This window comes from Atta colombica, unplaced genomic scaffold (genome assembly GCF_001594045.1).
Source record: "Atta colombica isolate Treedump-2 unplaced genomic scaffold, Acol1.0 scaffold127, whole genome shotgun sequence".
Classification (NCBI taxonomy): domain Eukaryota; kingdom Metazoa; phylum Arthropoda; class Insecta; order Hymenoptera; family Formicidae; genus Atta; species Atta colombica.
Genome location: NW_017259214.1, coordinates 223,303 through 241,057, shown reverse-complemented (window position 1 = coordinate 241,057; position 17,755 = coordinate 223,303). Strand labels below are relative to the sequence as shown.

Below are 17,755 nucleotides of genomic sequence, written 5' to 3'. Positions count from 1 at the left end.
TTAAGATACGCGAAGGATGCAATTAATGATAACGTGAAAAAGCGGAAATTAAGAGAAAGAAGAAGAAGAAAAAGAAAACTTTATCGAAAATCATAAGTAATTTTCGCAGTACGTAACGGCCGCGGCCGCGCAGGTTCGAGTCGGTTCGGCGTTCGTCGGCAGTCGACACAGCCAGGCACGGCCGGCAGCGACAATTCGGCTCCGTTCGGCACAATTCGTTATTCCTCGCGTTCGCGTCTGCTCGGCCTGCTGCCAGTGCTGCCGAGTAATCGGAGTAACGCAGCTAACTTCGTGTCACTTCGCATACGTACTTTGGTCGTCGTTTGAACGTGTGCGCGTGTCTCTCTGTTTGTCTGCTACTTTGCGGTGTTTTTCGTCTCGAAGTCTAGAATCGCGCGTGACTCTCGCGTTTCGCGCGTTCCTCGGTGCAGTGTGGTGGTGTCCGGCTGTTCGATAGTGGATCCGACGATAGATTCTTGTACGTTACTCCTTCTTGTCCCGTCGAAAGTGAGACCGACGTGACGCGATGTCTTCTTTCAAGGACGATAAAGTGCCGTGCGCCCGGCTCTGCCACATCGTCAAGTGGGACGATTTCAACGGTTACGGCTTCAATCTACATGCGCAGAAGGGCAAGAACGGTCAGTTCATCGGCAAGGTGGACGAGGGCTCGCCGAGCTTGGCGGCCGGTCTGCGTCAGGGTGATCGGATAGTCGAGGTTAACGAGATCGACATTGCGAACGAGACTCACAATCAGGTGGTCGAGCGTATCAAGGCGTTCGCCAATGAGACCAAGCTGCTGGTGGTTGACCAGGAAGCCGACGATTATTTCAGGGAGAACAACATTATCATCAAGGGTACTATGTTGAACATCAAAGTGATCAAGACGCCGGAAAGGAATCCCAACAGTGTAGAAGATCGTTCCGAAGGCAGCAATTGTTCCGTTGATGAGGTAAGTGCGCTTACAGCTTTTTTTTTCTTTCTTTTCTTGTTATCATTGACTTTATAGATGTTCCAAATGTGATTATCTTGTATCGAATTTTTAAACTTTTTATAAAAATATAGTTTTAGAGATAGACTGATTCTTTATAAAACCAAAACATATAAATCGAATTTTATATGTCTGAGTGAATTGCTGATTCTTTGTTTAATTGAAATCTGTGATTGACATTTAATTATTCTTAATTTCTTTTATTTTTAAACGTGATAATTTTCTGAATCGCAATCAAGAAATATAATTTGTCCGCTTTATGTCTTTCAAATATTTGAAATTTTTTGTTGCTTATAATTGTTATCGTTCCAAAAGAAAATTTATATAGTTGATTTCTATCTAGTTAACTATTGTAATTATTTAATATATAATTGAAGGACAAAAGTAAAACATAAAGAAATATGCTGTCAACAAAATGTGGCTACATTTTCTATAAATATATTTATATTATGTACAAGCCTTTAAAAAAAAATTTTTTTTTAAATTTTTAAAAATTTTTATTTGATATTCATTTTAAATTTTAACTTGTTAGAATTTATTAAATTTTATTTGGATCATCACGAAATATGTAAGTACAATGTTGAAAAATGGTTTGTTTTTACTTTTTTGATGCATGTATACTGGAAAAATGTATAATGAAAAAAAATGTGGAAAAAAAACTTCTATATAAGCTCAGAGTTTTTTCATTTTCTAGTTAACTTGTGATTTAGATTTAACGTGATGATAATGTAAAAATATAATATATTATAATAAATTGTAATTTTTTTAGCCACGATTAATCTGATAATTGATCATTGAATTTGGTAATTGATTCTTAAACTGATTTGGTAATAACTTTAAATTACTACAAAATTATTAATTTAATAATTAGAAAAATACAATTTTTATATTATCAGATTAAGTTAATCATTAATTAATCAGAAAATGAAAACTAAAAATGCCATAGCTTTTCCATTATACATATTCTAGAATAATTTTGTACATTTTTTTTTTATTATGATTGATTAATAATTTTTATATAGATGAAATTATTGTCGCAAAATGTATATGTATAATGGTAAATAAATTGTTTTTCCTCTAATGATGCATGTATAAATGGAAGATTTCTATTTATTCTTAGAATAATTTAAGAGTTTTTCTCGAAAGATAATTATTAATGAGATATTTTTTCGGAATAAATATCTGTGTTGGCACATTACAAATTCGAATTGTAAAAGTAATAAGGCATTGAGTGGCTTGCACACACACAAATTACCGACGACTTTTTTAAATACATGTACATTCAAATTCGCGAATTGAAAATTCGGTCACGTGGAAGTAATGTGAATTGCATTATGGACGAGGAAATTCAGTACATTCAAAAAAATTCGTGCCTGCATTAATTGAAATTCTGATTAAAATGAACAAATCAGAATTTGATTGTTATAATTCTAGTTATCTGTTATAATTCTAGTTGAGATAACTAGAATTCTATTTGATATAATTGAAAGTTTCTGGTTGTCTATTTTCAGAAATTTTTCACAGTGTAGATAACATTTCATTATCTTGCAAACCAATCCAGAAGATTTACACTAGAGTTACAATAATAAGGAAAAGATTTTTCTTTTTATCTTTGATAATCATTAGAGATAAAACCAAAAGAGATAAAAATTTTCTTGTAGATAAGAAAATTTTCTTCTTGTATTTGTTTTTCATATATTTTTTTAACTATGTATACTCAAATCAATTCAAAATAAAAGAAAAAAATTCAATTCAAAATAAAAGAAAAAAAATCAGAAATCAATAGGGTTGAATTTGTACTATTTTGTACTATCAAAAACAATTCTACATTATGTGTCATTTCCAAGAAAATAGTGGTGCTGCTAGTTTAATATTTAAGCTGGCAGAATCATAAAAAATATAACTTAAGAGCAAAAATTAACAACTGAATTTATACTAATTTGTATAATTGAAAATAAGTTAATATTTTGCATGTTTATACAGTCTATTCGAATTCCATTTTGAAATTTTCAGGGTTAATTGAAATGGGAACAATATTTTTACAAAATTTTTTAATTGTGAGTTAATGATAAAAAATATTAATAAATATTATAAACAAATAGAAAATGATAAATTAAAAATAATCCATCCATAGAACAATTTAAAATTGTTTAAATCTGTCTCTTACATTTTTTTATACTAATGGTTCGATTTTGTATACTAATGGTTTGATATAATAATTTGAATGTTCACATGAGCAACGTTTTTTATGAATTTCTTCAACTTGCAAGTGTGAATAATCTCACAAAAAAATCTTAAATTTTTCCCATGAAATACGTGTTTCATATTTTTATCTATAGAATATGTAGCAAATTAAAAAAAAAACAAATAAAAATGATGGTATTTCAAAGGTGCTCAGTTTAATGTAAAATGTCTCATAAATTGTAAGTATATATACTAATAAAATCTTTAAATTGTAAAGAGGAAATATGTAAAATATTAACTTACTTTCTACAATGCTACAAATTAGTACAAATTCAGTTATGATAATTTTTGCCTTTGTATTTTTTTTACTTACTTCTATCTTACATCTATCTTCTTAAATATTAAACTAGCAACGCCACTGTTTTCTAGGAAATGACACATAATATAGAATTGTTTTTAGGTAGTATAAAATAATACAAATTCAATCCTATTGATTTCTGATATTATTTTTACAAAATGAGTACTAAAAATTCTCTACTAGGTTCGATTTGATTCTGCTGATTTGGTCCTGTTGACTTTATAAAGTTTAATAATAGATTCTGTTAGAAAATTCAAGAACTTTGTCCATTTTCAACCAGAATGTCAATTAATGCAATCACTCTTTTCCTAGTAGTGTAGTGAAAATGTGTGAAATTTTTCAAGTAAATTAAAGAGGAAAAAAGAGAGAGGAGAAAAGGTAAGCGTGTTAAGACAAACACATCGGTTGATCGGCATTTTCTTCGACCGCGAAAGTCCCGGGAGATGACGCGCCCGTGCCAAAAGAATCCGTGGTATTCGCATGGAATTTATCCGAGTCGCGCCACGGATCCACCTGTTGAATTCGTTGTCGCAGCAGCAGCTGCTGCTGTTGCTCTCATGTTTACGTCCACGCTAGAAAGTGTCTAGCACGCATGTGACGCGTGCAGTACCTCAATACATTGCTATCGAATATTGATGATAATTTTAACAATTATATAAATGTTTGATATGCATAATCATTAATTTGTTATATTTGATATTTGATTTATAAAAAATTTCTTATTTTTGTAATTAAAAAATAAAAAATAAAAAAAAGTATATAGTTTATATAGTTTTTTATTTTAACCAAATAATTATAGGAGTTTTCTATTTTCCATAGGAGTAATCAAATTTTGATTAAAATACAATTTTTTAATTGAAAAATAAGAAAATTTTTGTTCACATATGAACAAAATAATGTATATATTCAATTTTGTATATCCAACATTTTTCTTAGTATAATACAAGACATCATATTACGATAATAAACGGATCTGTGAAGTTAGCAAGACATTCTATTAATATAAAAAAATAATGACAGTTCCAATAGCACTTTTCTTAATTCTACAGTAACTAATATTAATTTTAGTTTTTTAGTGTGAAAAATGCGGAACTGTTTTTTATTTTGACACGGAACTGTAGAATTATGAAAAGAGTGCTAATAAAACTATCATTTTTTTATATCAATAGAACGAGAGGGAGAGACATGCTAACTTCACAAATCCATATTAAGGATATTATACTGAATGTACGAGAACGATACCTATATTGCACTTTAGCAAAATTTCAAGATACGAATTATTTTTTGCTGAAAATTATTTTGTTCACCATCAAGATAATTATGCAGGAAATTCAATCATTATGAGAATTGCTGCAAAAAGTTTTGCCAGTTTAGCAACCAGCTTGAACATCCTATATAATTATTTTGATGATTTAAACAAAATTATTTTTCAAATCTGTATTTAGCTAAATTTTTAAATATTTCAGCAAACTCGTTTTTCGCGTATATATTAGTTTTATTTTTTTATATTTTTGTCGGAAATATACATTCAGCTAATAATTACTCGTTAAACGATGTGTGTTCGCCTTGTTATTTTTTATGTTGTAGCAAGCAATATTCGAGTTTTGTAGCGTAGCTTTTATAAAATATAAGCAGGTGCGCACTATTGAATTTGAATACACACACGTCATCGTGTCGTAATTAGTTATTTCTCTTCGGAACAGTCTTGCCATCGCTCTGTTCTTTTAGTCATTTCAATGATCGATGTGTTGCAGTAAAAGTAACTATATAGGAATAGAAATTTGATGTATAATAAGGTACAAAAGAGATTTGCTCTGACTTTCTCTCCTTATGATATGAAAATCGATTGTATTATAATAATTCATGTATAATATTAATTGTAAAATTTATTAATAAACTCCATTTATTTTTGGTAAATTATTTATCCATAAAGTTGTCTCGTTTCGGCATGCGTGAGCAACATAAAATTCGTGTTTTATTTTATATGACATATTGATTTTATATTATACTTATTTTAATTCGCATTTATACGACGAATTTAATGTTATATTTATGTCACACGAATTTAATTTATAGAAGTTTACGATATTCATTTGTTATTTATGTACGATTGCGCGGAAATCAAGTTTATAAATATTTTTAGGGTCGGTTCTATCGCGAATTATATTGCCGTAATCACGACGATAGGAAGCACAAGCACCGAGTTGCATGTATCTTTTACTTGGATCATCAAGTAGAGTTAATGACGGCAGGAAGCAATTTAAGTTTGGATCGTCCAAATCCTTTTTCAGGGAAACGGTTATGCAAGCATCGTAACATGCATACCTCATTTTCTCATCGATGTATCCTCTCTAAGCGATGACGCGTCTCTTCTGCACGTCAACTGACTAATAAAATGAGAAATCGCAATTTTTTTTTCCTTTTGCCAATCGTGCCGTGCGATTATTTTGCGCTGATTTCTCACCACACGAGGCGTCACGTTTCTTCCATTATTATCAGTTACACGGAAAGATGTGGCCTCGATCGAAAGATAAAGAATTATGATAATTAAAGTGAGTCACAGTCACACACTTCGCTAAAGTTATCGAAAATTTATATTAGAAATATGATAACGTGTTTCTCTAAAATATTAATAAGATAATCGTCTAAATTATTATAATTATAATTTAATATTGATTATAAATAAGTATGTATTCATCTGTGCATATCTACAGATATATTAAGATAAAAATTTATTATAATTGTACAATTTATATACGCAGCTCCGTTTATTGAAGTCATTATTTATATTAAAGGTGCTGCTTTAGTCAAGGCTAAGTATGCGATAAAAATTTTAAGATATTATGACGCTATTTCTCATAAATCATCATTTATAAGCCATATTTTTATCCTGTTTCTGTCAAAATAATCATCTTTAATACTATAACCTTCCTTGTACATTACAATTGACTTGCATAATCTTTTCATCTTGCGTTATTCGTTTGTTAATCTTTTAAGAAAGGCTTTATTTATTTTCAATTCATGTCATTATTAAACTCAAATATTCGTAATACTTTGTCTCGTGACTTTTATTAATTCTTCTAAAGCTGATATAATTGGGGATAAAGAGGTTAATTGACACAAATTGTCATTAAATAATATGGCAGTATTTGCGTTAAGTTATTATTGCCATCTTTCTGTATCATTATTAGCAACGACATTTTTATGTTTATTATGACACATTTACCATGCTTACGTGAATATTTAAGTAAACGCCTACCTTAATTAACAATAAGCCGATGATGCCACCGCATCTGTATTTGTTCGAGCAATAAGACAGAAATGAGGAGACTCGTTTCGTATAAAATGCATGATGTATGTTAAAATATTATACATCATCTATATTTTCCTCTTAGAAAAGAGGAAAGTTTCATTTTATTGATCATTTTTCCTCATTTCTTAGACAATAAAAATAATTGCGTTTAATTATTGTTAAAGCATTTGATTTGTATCTATATACAATATTACAACCAGAGCTATGTTTTTTTTTTATTTAGATTCCCACCCGAGTGCTACTCAGGTATCACTTCTTGTTATTTATCGAATATTAAACAAAGATGACATGACATCCGGAGAGCATCTAAGTAGGAATCCGAACACGCCCTTGGAGGTGGAAAAACTATTGAAGGACGAATGTCTATATTTATGACATATCCTTTCTTTTTTTCTAAACTATTGAATCACATTTGTTGTTCTCTTATAAGCGGTAATATTAGTCGTTGTGTGAGTGAATTATTTTCAATGTATAAATTTTCAAGCAGTAATTAATGATTTTATTAACGAAGCGAAATAATACTATATAAATTATATGTTATATTACACGAACAAAGTATCATGATCGAGAATTACATCTGTCGTCAAAGCATTAGTTTCAACGCATTCACAACTTGTCGCATCGATTTTAATTAGCAGGTGATGTGTCGTGCATATATGCGTTCTCGCGTGTCGCAAGCGCGTGTTTATTACGCGAAAAGAATGTGAATAACCTCTATCGCGTTCTTTGAAATACAAGTTGGGTTCAATTAATGGAACGTACGAATGATGGTACACCATTCCTATGCATCGAGAAATGTTTTGTCCTTGGTATATGTTTCCATATTAATTAACAGCTATGTATAATCATCATATTAAAATGGAAATAAATTGTTAGGCTATCTTGATTCTGCTGGAGAATTTTTTATTTTTACTTTTTTACTTCTATTTTATAAATATTGAAAAGATGTTGTGTTTTGCGTGTATTTGCTATTCTTAATCCTTTATTTGCAATCATATTTTTAGTGCTTCGAGTCCAAGTTTTTTACCATTCTAGGATTTAAAATGTATGTAAAAATTCAGGGTTACTTTTCAACATCTCTGTTACCAAACAGGTTTTACCAAAGTTTCTTTATTTCGAAGGAATTTGAAAATAAAATTTCACTTGTATTAAAAAAGTCCCAGATTGCTGACAAAGTTAAATATTATTAATGGTCATTATGTAATAATTTTTATGTGTTATCATTGTATCGTGAAATAACACATGATTATATCACCTTAGCACGTGTTTAAAACGCCATCACGACTCGGCATCATCGCCGCTTCTCGAAGTCACAAGAATATTCACGAATGTAATCGTACTACGGGGATGAATGAAATATGATTGAATCATGCTGAATAAGCGGAAGCTTTGCTGATTTGCACGTGCTAACGGTCAGTTTCTACCTATACATGACAATAAAAATTACCGTTTGATATTTCCTGCTTCCGATCGCGTGTAATGATGAGCAAAAGCTATTTTTCAGTGTTTTTGAATAATTTTTTGTTTTAATTAATAGATATTTGAGTAGTCGGGAGTTTTATTATTGTTATTATTATTATTTTAAAGATTTCACAAAGGAAATTAATAAGAAAAAAAGTTTTAAAATATAATATATAATATATAAATATCTGTGTATGTGTATATATATATATATCATAGTTATTTTTTAAAAGTTTATTTTTTAATATTTATAATAAATAGATAAGCTAAAATTCAATAAATTCTTGCGAAGCTTTTATTATTGTGAAAAATAAGAATATTGTGAAAAAAAAGAAAATTAAGAATCAAGATATATTGTCGACAGAAAATATTTTGCTGCACATATTTTTTATGTTTAAGCATTTAATGCAAGTAACTGCAACAGGATAACTCACAATGTTATACTTGATCTCAGGTTTTTGAAAAAAATTGAATCAACATTGGACAAATCGTTATTTTAAATTTGTGACTCGACGATTCGGTCTGCGAATGATGAAAACGAAAGTGACGACAAATGAGTTATTAATATCCCGCTTACATGTGTATCATTGTCCAGACAATAATTTATTTATATTAGAGGCGGACGCTCGCGAGTTGCAGTTTATTCATTTCGTTTAACCCTTTAACATCGCTCGGGATTTCGGTGGGAATTGAAAAGATTATAGTACGAAGAGGGTGCATAAAAGAATAAAACCCGTTCTACAATTACATAAGTGTAGTTATAAGTGTTATTGCAAGGTTATAGTTATAAGAATTGACCAATCATAGTCGAATATTCTCCTCATATTTGATTGGAGTCAATTCTCACAACTATATTCATTTATAACTTTACATAATTGTAGAATGGGCTTAATGGAGAAAGCATTGGCTAATTTTTTAGATTTGTAAGTCGGAGTTTAGTGACTTCATTCTTAAGATATCTATATTTCTTTTGAATTTCGCATGCAAAAATCAATTCTTTAAAATTATTATATTGTTTATAAAATATTTGAATTGTTATTTTCCTGTGAGTTAAAACGTTAATTGATAATCACTTCAGACAAATATTTAGGAAATGTTTGAAATCAAATTAAGAGTCAGTTACAAGATATTAGAAAAGCCTGCGGTAATATCGACTAATGTTTATCTAATGTGGAACATTCATGTATCTTAAAGTCTAATTATCTTAACATTTGAAACGTATATAAAATAGCATTAAAATCCAGGATGATATTTCAAATGATATAAATGCGAAATCGATTATTTATATGGAATACCTCTAATTAAGCGATATAATTACGAAACAACTTATAACAATCTTTTTTACATGAGAACACGAGAAAACGCGAAATTGGCGAAGTTTGTTTCGTAGACTTTTCCTCTCCTTTGCCAGAGACATCGTTTCTTCCATTATCTCCCTTATCTCTTGTTCTCGTTGATATTCATTATCATAGCTTCCACGATTGTTGCACTCTTGTCTCGACAATGTTTTACGATGCTTTTTCTTGTATCTCTCGTAACGTCCCACTCAATTCCGTCAGTCAACTATGAAAATCTTTGCGATTTGAATGTAAAAACTTGCTCGATTTGACGATCGAGCAATGCTTAATCTTATCCGGCGCTCTCATAAATCTGACATACCTATCATTTTATAATTCTTGTATGTCGATTAAATATGTTCCAGGTCATGACAATAAGGTATAAAGTTGCGCTTAATTTTATATACTTATTAGTCCGCGATAGATAAGATCAACGCTTTTAATATTGCAACCAATTTTTAAAATTTTTGAAATTTTAGTAGATTTCTTACAAGTAATGTTCTATTTGTTTACTTGAAATCTAAATACGAGAGGAGTACGAATATTTTTGAAAAAACGGGAAAATAATTTTAATAACTCTCGATTTCATATGAAAATCCCTATTTTTGATACGCAATAATAGCAGTAGAACTGCGTTCAAGGAGGAAAAGGATCGCTGGAATGGAACGAATTCATGGTAGTTACGTCTTATCGTGGTGGGGAATGAGTCATTCAAGCTGTACCGCGGAGAGCTCGCAAAAGTTGTGATGGTTCACTTTTTTTTTTGTAGAATAAATTACAACATTTGCGGTACAAATGATCAATATTTTTCCCATGTCCGTACATACGCAGAGTATTAAATTAGAAATATAATTTGAAAGTTGTTTACAGTTTGAAGTGAAATATTTCTGCAACTGATGTAGACGATTAAATAAGATAATTTGCAGGTAAAACATTTCAGGTTTTGTGATTTACTTTTTTTGCGATTTTTTTCAATTTTATTCGATATTTTTTTCGTCGCGACGTTCGCGCAGCTTTTTCAATAAACGAAAATTTTTAATACTCTGCGCTTTAGATACGCTCAAGAACATCTGTCTGTTGTTGTACTTAGGCGGTTATCATTGTACCTGCGCGAGTACAACAATGCACAGTTCTCGGATGCAAGTCATTACGCTATTATAATCACAGGAAGTCGCGTTTTTGGAGGACGCGCTGATGTGTTTTATGACATTAATCAATTTCTAAAATTTGAGATTCGAATATTTCTTACGATAAACATCAAGTAAATGCGCGCCACTTTCTTTCGATTAAAAATATCGCTGTCCCTCTCTCTGATGAGTTTCCACTTCCGGCGATTTTCACGTTACGTAAATTCCGCATTCAAGTCGATTCGTTGATTAGCTACGTCATGGTCATATTACGTATAAATTTGATTTACGTATTTAAAAAAAGTAACGCTTTTTATTAGAGGATGAAAAAATATCATTCAGTAATTATAAATAAAAAGATTTAAAAAAGTGATTAGATTAATTTATAATTTGAAGGAGTTTTTATTTACAGAGTTTGTAAAATAGCTATTTTAATGAGAAAAATCTTTGTTTTAGTAAAATATTATTTTATTAGAGAGAGAGAGAGAGAGAGAGAGAGAGAGAGAGAGAGAGAGAGATTAAATGTTATATTAATTGATGTATATTTATTGTTAGAAATTGAATTTATTTATATTTTTTAAAATAAATAAATTTTTTATTTATTGTGATAAAAATTGTATTGCAAGGCAATTACTCTCTATCTAGGTAAAGTTATGAATATGTAAACGGGACGAGCGACGGAACTTCGTTTTTTATGAAGTTAATACTAGTTATGATAATAGATGCGTGGGAGAGGCAGACGATCGAGAGATTTTCTTCTATCGTGGGCAGTTTTAATAATGTATGCGAAATTCTTTCGGAATTTTTTCAACAATTGTAAAAAATAATTTTTTTATAGAAGTTTAATTTAAAAAAATATATACTATTAAAAATATTATGAAAAACTACATAATTTTTTTAAGTAATTATTAATTATTTTAAGATTAATTTAATGTAAAATATTTACTTATTGTCCCACAAAAATTCTAAAAATAATATTTTTACGTGTATCAAGAATAAAATAAAAAATTTCTTTCTAAATTTTGTTTGTTACATGTTTTGTATATAATCTTATAAAGAGAATTTTTGCAAATGATGCAGAGATATATTGCATAATTCGAGGAAGTCTGTTCTACAATTGCGAATTGCGATATTGTATTCCCAATACAATTAATAGCTATCCTGCGTTTCTCATATCGAAATAAGACATTTCCTGTCCGTTTTGCATAACAGCTAACACAAATACAAAATAGTATGCCATATTCCAATGTAAGTCATTTTTTTTTAAATATAATAAGCTATTCGTTAATTTAATCTTAAAGAGCATTAAAAATATATACGCAACATTTATTTCTTCGTCAATTATCTTTTTCTAAAAGATAAAATTATGTTTTTTAAACTGTCATTCATTTATTATTAATCAATTTATTATAAATAAAATTTAATGTAATGCGATAATGAAGGTAGTAACATTTCGAATCCGTTATTTGATCTTATTCCATTTCCGTGTCTTATTCTAGAACATTTTTAGAAGAAAGCGTGCCAAAAACCCATGCACGTCTCGTCTGAATACGTATGCAGATAACGGGGATTCCCCTTCCAAGAAGGAAACAAGCATTGCACCATGCTCCCTCGTATAGACATAATTAAATACTTGTCTGCGTAACTCGGCGATAAACGCTTGTTTGAAGCGCGATATGCGCGCTGCTAGTTTCAGAATGTTTCTCCCTCGATTAGCGATTTCATTCTTGCGTCAGCATATGCGTGCGAGGAATTACAAGTTGCTTTGCCCTAAAGAGCACAGGATGAATTTATAGCCGATGCAAACATACATTATTCCCATATTTGATAAGCTTTGAAAAAGAATTAGTAATTGAATGTGGTAATTGAGACGTGTCACGATAAAACGTTGTGTAATTAATTAAAATTTTTTTACAGAGATTGAGAGATGGAGTGCGTTTTTCTTAAGATTTTATGAAAACTAGAAACTCATTTTCTTGAAATCACTTCAAAAATATTACAAAAAATGAATACAATAATTAAAAAGCAATCAATCTCTGCAAAAAATTTTTAACTAATTTTAATTTTTTTTTAAATTGCGTCAAAATTATTTAAATTTCAAAACGTTTTAAGTAAAAATGCAAGTTAAAACATTTTAAGTTCGAATAAAAATACATAATCAATTACATGATGGACTTACAACGTTCTGCACTATCCATTTTTTTCGCTTATAGCAGCAGAGGCTTTCCACTTCAAATATTAGACACTACTTACAATCAAAATTACAAATTTATATAATAAAACACATTTTATAATTTTGAATTTATAATGTTTTTGTCGTGAGTGTCTTAGTTAACATCCTACAATCGCGATATCTGACTTCGAAGTTCAAATTTGCAGATTTAAAATTTGAATTGTGACAGAATTATGAATACGTTCCGATCGAGTTAATAAAAGAAAAAAAATCTACTCACGCCAAGCGGCCATGGTCATCGTTGTTTCATGGCACAAATTCTTGCCATTTTATAGAATCATTGCGTCAACAACGGTGGAATAAAAACGTCATGTACAAACGCGAAAGTCTCCGTGAGCGAAGATACTTATTGCAATAATGTCACACAAAGTCTGTTTGCAGAAACATGACAAAACCAACTATGACTCGGCCTTGTTCTTCATTTCAATAATGATTTCTCAATCATCGCGTTTGATTTTGATAATATCTAATAATGTCGTTTTTTATTTCCAATTTTTTTGCTGTAAAGATTGTTACATTGTGGATGAAAGAGAATTTTTGAAAAATTTCGGCAATAATTTAATCTTCCGTCTTCAATAAGACTTTTATTCTCTTCATTTATAATCTAAGTCTTTTGTTCAGCCCCAAATTTTTTTTACTGTTCTAGGCTTTCAAAAATGTAGAAAAATTCAGAGTTATTTTTCAATATTTCTATTACATTAATAATTTTTTTCTAATTATTTCAAGAGAGAGGAATCAGATACCGCTCTATTTTATTTCGGAGAAATTTGAGAGTAAAATTTCGCTTGTGTAAAAAAAGAAGGGATTTGTAAAGTTAGCACGATTCTATAATGTAAAAAAAATAATTACTTCTAGTAGCACTTTTTATATATTTTACACTTTCTATCCAATTCTAGAATTGGAAAGAAAAATAAGTTGAATCTCGATTAAGAGATAATCGTAAATTGTAGAATCAACAGGAATTGTAGCCAAAAGTGGAAATATTTATTTTTTTTCTTCTACTTTAGAGGGAAAGTGCTAGATTCGCGGAATTAGAACGCCATTTTCAATTTTGGTTTTTTAGTATAAAAAATACCGAACTTTTTTTATGTAGAATGTATTTTTATATAGAATTGTAGAACTACGAAAAGTTCTATTAGAACTGTAATTATTTTTTTATATAGAATATCGTGCTAAGACAAAAATATTTCAGTTTGCAAACGGAGAGTTGATATATTACATAACATATTCAAAAATTTTAATATATCGATTTTATTTAATATATTTTTATTTATTAAAATAAATTATATATGTAGGTTATTGATAGAAGTAGGTTGACTATAGCGAGAATTTTCTTATTAGCGTTCTGTACGAAATTTCGCTATCTATGTACCGTTATACATCTTGTCCAGTTGTTACACCGGATTACTTTAATTACGCGTTTGATTATCGGGTCATAGTTACAGGGAAAGCAAAAGGATACGTTTACGTATAGTTTCATATCGCGATGAAATAAATAACCACATGGCTATATGCGATAATTCGGAGTACTGAAAGCCAGTCGAACGTGAAATTCAGTATGTAGGACTGTAGCGGCCGCTGTAGCGATAGCCGACTAACATTATTTCGAAGGGATTTAAACGGTTCGCGCGGCACGGGGAAAACCGGTTCTCTCCATCGTCGTGCATGACGCCAAGTAATGGAATTCCTTTAAGTACCGTTCAGAGTTGCATCAGGATCCAAGGTCATTATAAGTATCTCTACGCGGGCAGCGATCTTTATCCGAACTCACGTACTTGCCTGATTGCGATTTTAATCGAGAAGTGTGCGATACAATCGCGAAATACCCAGGCAGAAACTCGTGTCTCGTTAAATCTGTACAGTAGGCATTTGTGAATTCAACCGTATTACACGGCGAGCTGTTTTTGTCTGCGCGCTGCAGAAGGTTGCACACTAATACGGACGAAACGTCAAAAAAACTGCAGTGTCATTCGACTGAAAAGAAATATCTAGTCTCATTCCGTTTCTATCTTCTCTCTGTAAATGCGGACGTGGAATGAGCGATCTTTATCGAGATCCAGTAAATTATAATTGCAAAGCCATTAAAAAAGTTATGTTAATGATAAAATTATATTAGATTATATACGTAATGAAATCCAATTTATGCATACAACTTCCGTATGTCTACTTATGTTTGACGAATATCGCTTTATAGACTGATATTACTGCATACTGCTTTTTTATTTTATATATTATATTATTTATGTATAAATCATATATAGGATGTCTTACTTCTTGCTACTTATTATTATTCAATGATGGATTGTTCAATTTGAAGTCGTTTGTTTCCGCATGCATATTATCTTTTATATATTTAATAACAGTTCTATATTTTTCTTCAATATAATTTAATAATGATACATGTAACATCTCTGTTTTATTCAATAAGAGTTCTATCTTTTTCTTCAATTTAATAGAATAATACACGTATCATTTATTTTCTTATCGTTTCAGAATACGCAGAAGTCAATCGATTCTAACGACACGGAGCACAGCGACAGTACCACCGTTGTACAAACGACGACCGATGACAAAGAATCTAATATGCGGGAAAATGGCAACGGCAATATGAACCATGTGCACGGTACGGGTAATGGCACCCTGGGTATCGCGGATGGTGCGAACAACAGCGAGCCTCGATCCTTGAACCTGACGATGAGCGCGAAGGAGCTCAGGGAGATGCTGGCACAGCGCAAAAAATACGACCCGAAGAAAGAGTCGATCGGCTTCAAGGATAAATTCGACATCGTGCAGAAACTGTAGACGCGTTCTCGTGCCTCTCTTGTGACTCGGTAATCCTTCATTCCTTTATTCTTTCCTTTTTCGTTATCGTCGCCGTCGTTCGACGACGACAACGATGGTTTTCTTTCTATAACACATTTTGTTGTAACCGATCAAATTGTTGTCGTTATAATAAATACACGATTGTTTAGATTATATCGTGAATGTTAAGCATTGACGTCGATATCGTAACATACATACATTTATTTGCAGCGAGAAACGGTGCTGCGAAGATTAGAATATCGAAAAGAGTTAACGCTGTTTGTATAACTACATTGTTAATTTTTAGTTTATATTACTATTTTTAATTTGAAGGCGAATTTTACATGTACAATCTTTGTCGCTTCCGCGCCGGAAGTCACGACAGATTTCGAGTCATCGGTCTATCAACATTTAATAGAATTATGAAATACGAAGAATTATAATTTTTTTTAAAGAAAATTTCACATTTGTCATTTTTTATTTCAGATCATTAATTTTTTTTTATAACTATTAATGGTTATATGGTAACCCGAGAAAGAATTTTCATTTTTTCCTGGCGTAACAATTTAGTCTTAAAGAAAATGTTCCTGTTGTAATTAATTGCAATGCTTCCCGATTAAGTGAATAATTATATCTCATTTTTTCGACTCGATTATCCATGGTGTCGTCATATTAATTTCTGAGTCTACTCAACTGTTAAATTCGGGAGATTCGCTCGCCGCTTCTTCCCATGACTTTCTCCGGCGAGAATTGATCTGCGCCATCCCCTGATGTAGTAATAGTCTTGAACGTTACGTCGATCATGTGAATTTTTTTACCGATAGAAGACGGTTTCTAATTCCCAGTCGCGCGCAATTGAAAAATAATTCGTGATAAATATTCTCACTTATGTATATTGACAAATTAGAAATTTACCTCGAAGTCTCGACATTTTATTGATTAAAAGACCAAATGTTTAATTAATCATGTTCAATAAATCATAGGTTCAACATAGCGTTCGTAAATTAATGTTACAACAAATGTTCGAAAATAATGCCTGGTGTCTTGAATAACATCTGTCTTCCATTTTGCTAATCAGTTCGACTTACCGTTCGATTTATTGCAGCTGCTCTCGGTTAAGGCTGTGTAATAAGGATTAACATGGTTGCCAAAACGACAATTTGATGTCGACACGCGGAGAATTCGATGCGCGCGGAATCTCTCGATAATCGTGCGCGAAGCGTAGATAATGTTTGCGTGATAATGGCCAAATGACCATTGCAAAACGTCGACGTTATATTCGGAGATTCGTAATCGCGGCACGGCTGTAAGGACTTGCAAGGACGGACGTTCCTCGCGTGCGCGCTGCAACAGGTCTATGAGATCAGTCAGTCGACCGACACGATGTGCGGTCCAAGGACGAGCGATCTGGGAGAAAGTACGACCAGACGAGAACAGTCGGACGAGTCTCGGTTAATCTCCGTTATCGAATTCAGGACGCGAGTTGTTTTTTACGTTGTACGTTGCAACACCGGGCGGATCAACTCAGGAATTGAACATTCATGCATTTTATAAATTACGATGCGTTATACCTTGTAGTTTGCTCAGACCCGATTCGGTACTTAACGCAGCTAATTGGAGCACTAAGATTAATGTAGGCATAACAATGCTTGCATTTTGTGATTAAACTTCTCATTACAATTAATAATTGCACTGATTAAATCATTCATTATGGTAATTATTTTCTGTATATTGATAATTCGTGTAGCACAGTCAAGTTAATATAATACAAATCAATTGCAAAAGTTTGTAAATTTTACATTTCTCACATTTGATTTTGTTTTCAAAGAGGATAATAAGAGATAATAGTTCAATCATATTTTTCGATAAAAAATTGTATCATAATTGATAAACGTATAGCGTGATTAATCGGACCAGTCCAACTCTGCTGTAGTTACGATTTAATTTGTTAG

The 17,755-nt window shown here is 31.1% G+C and overlaps 1 protein-coding gene across 1 annotated transcript; it reads left to right on the top strand.

Moving 5' to 3' along the window:
- Positions 1-269: 269 nt before the first annotated feature.
- LOC108684202 (Na(+)/H(+) exchange regulatory cofactor NHE-RF1) lies at positions 270-16,251 on the top strand. The gene is made up of 2 exons (XM_018188401.1): positions 270-949; positions 15,495-16,251. The coding sequence occupies exons 1-2, from the start codon at positions 527-529 to the stop codon at positions 15,801-15,803; spliced, it is 732 nt and encodes a 243-aa protein (XP_018043890.1). The 5' UTR covers positions 270-526; the 3' UTR covers positions 15,804-16,251.
- The last annotated feature ends 1,504 nt before the right edge of the window (positions 16,252-17,755 follow it).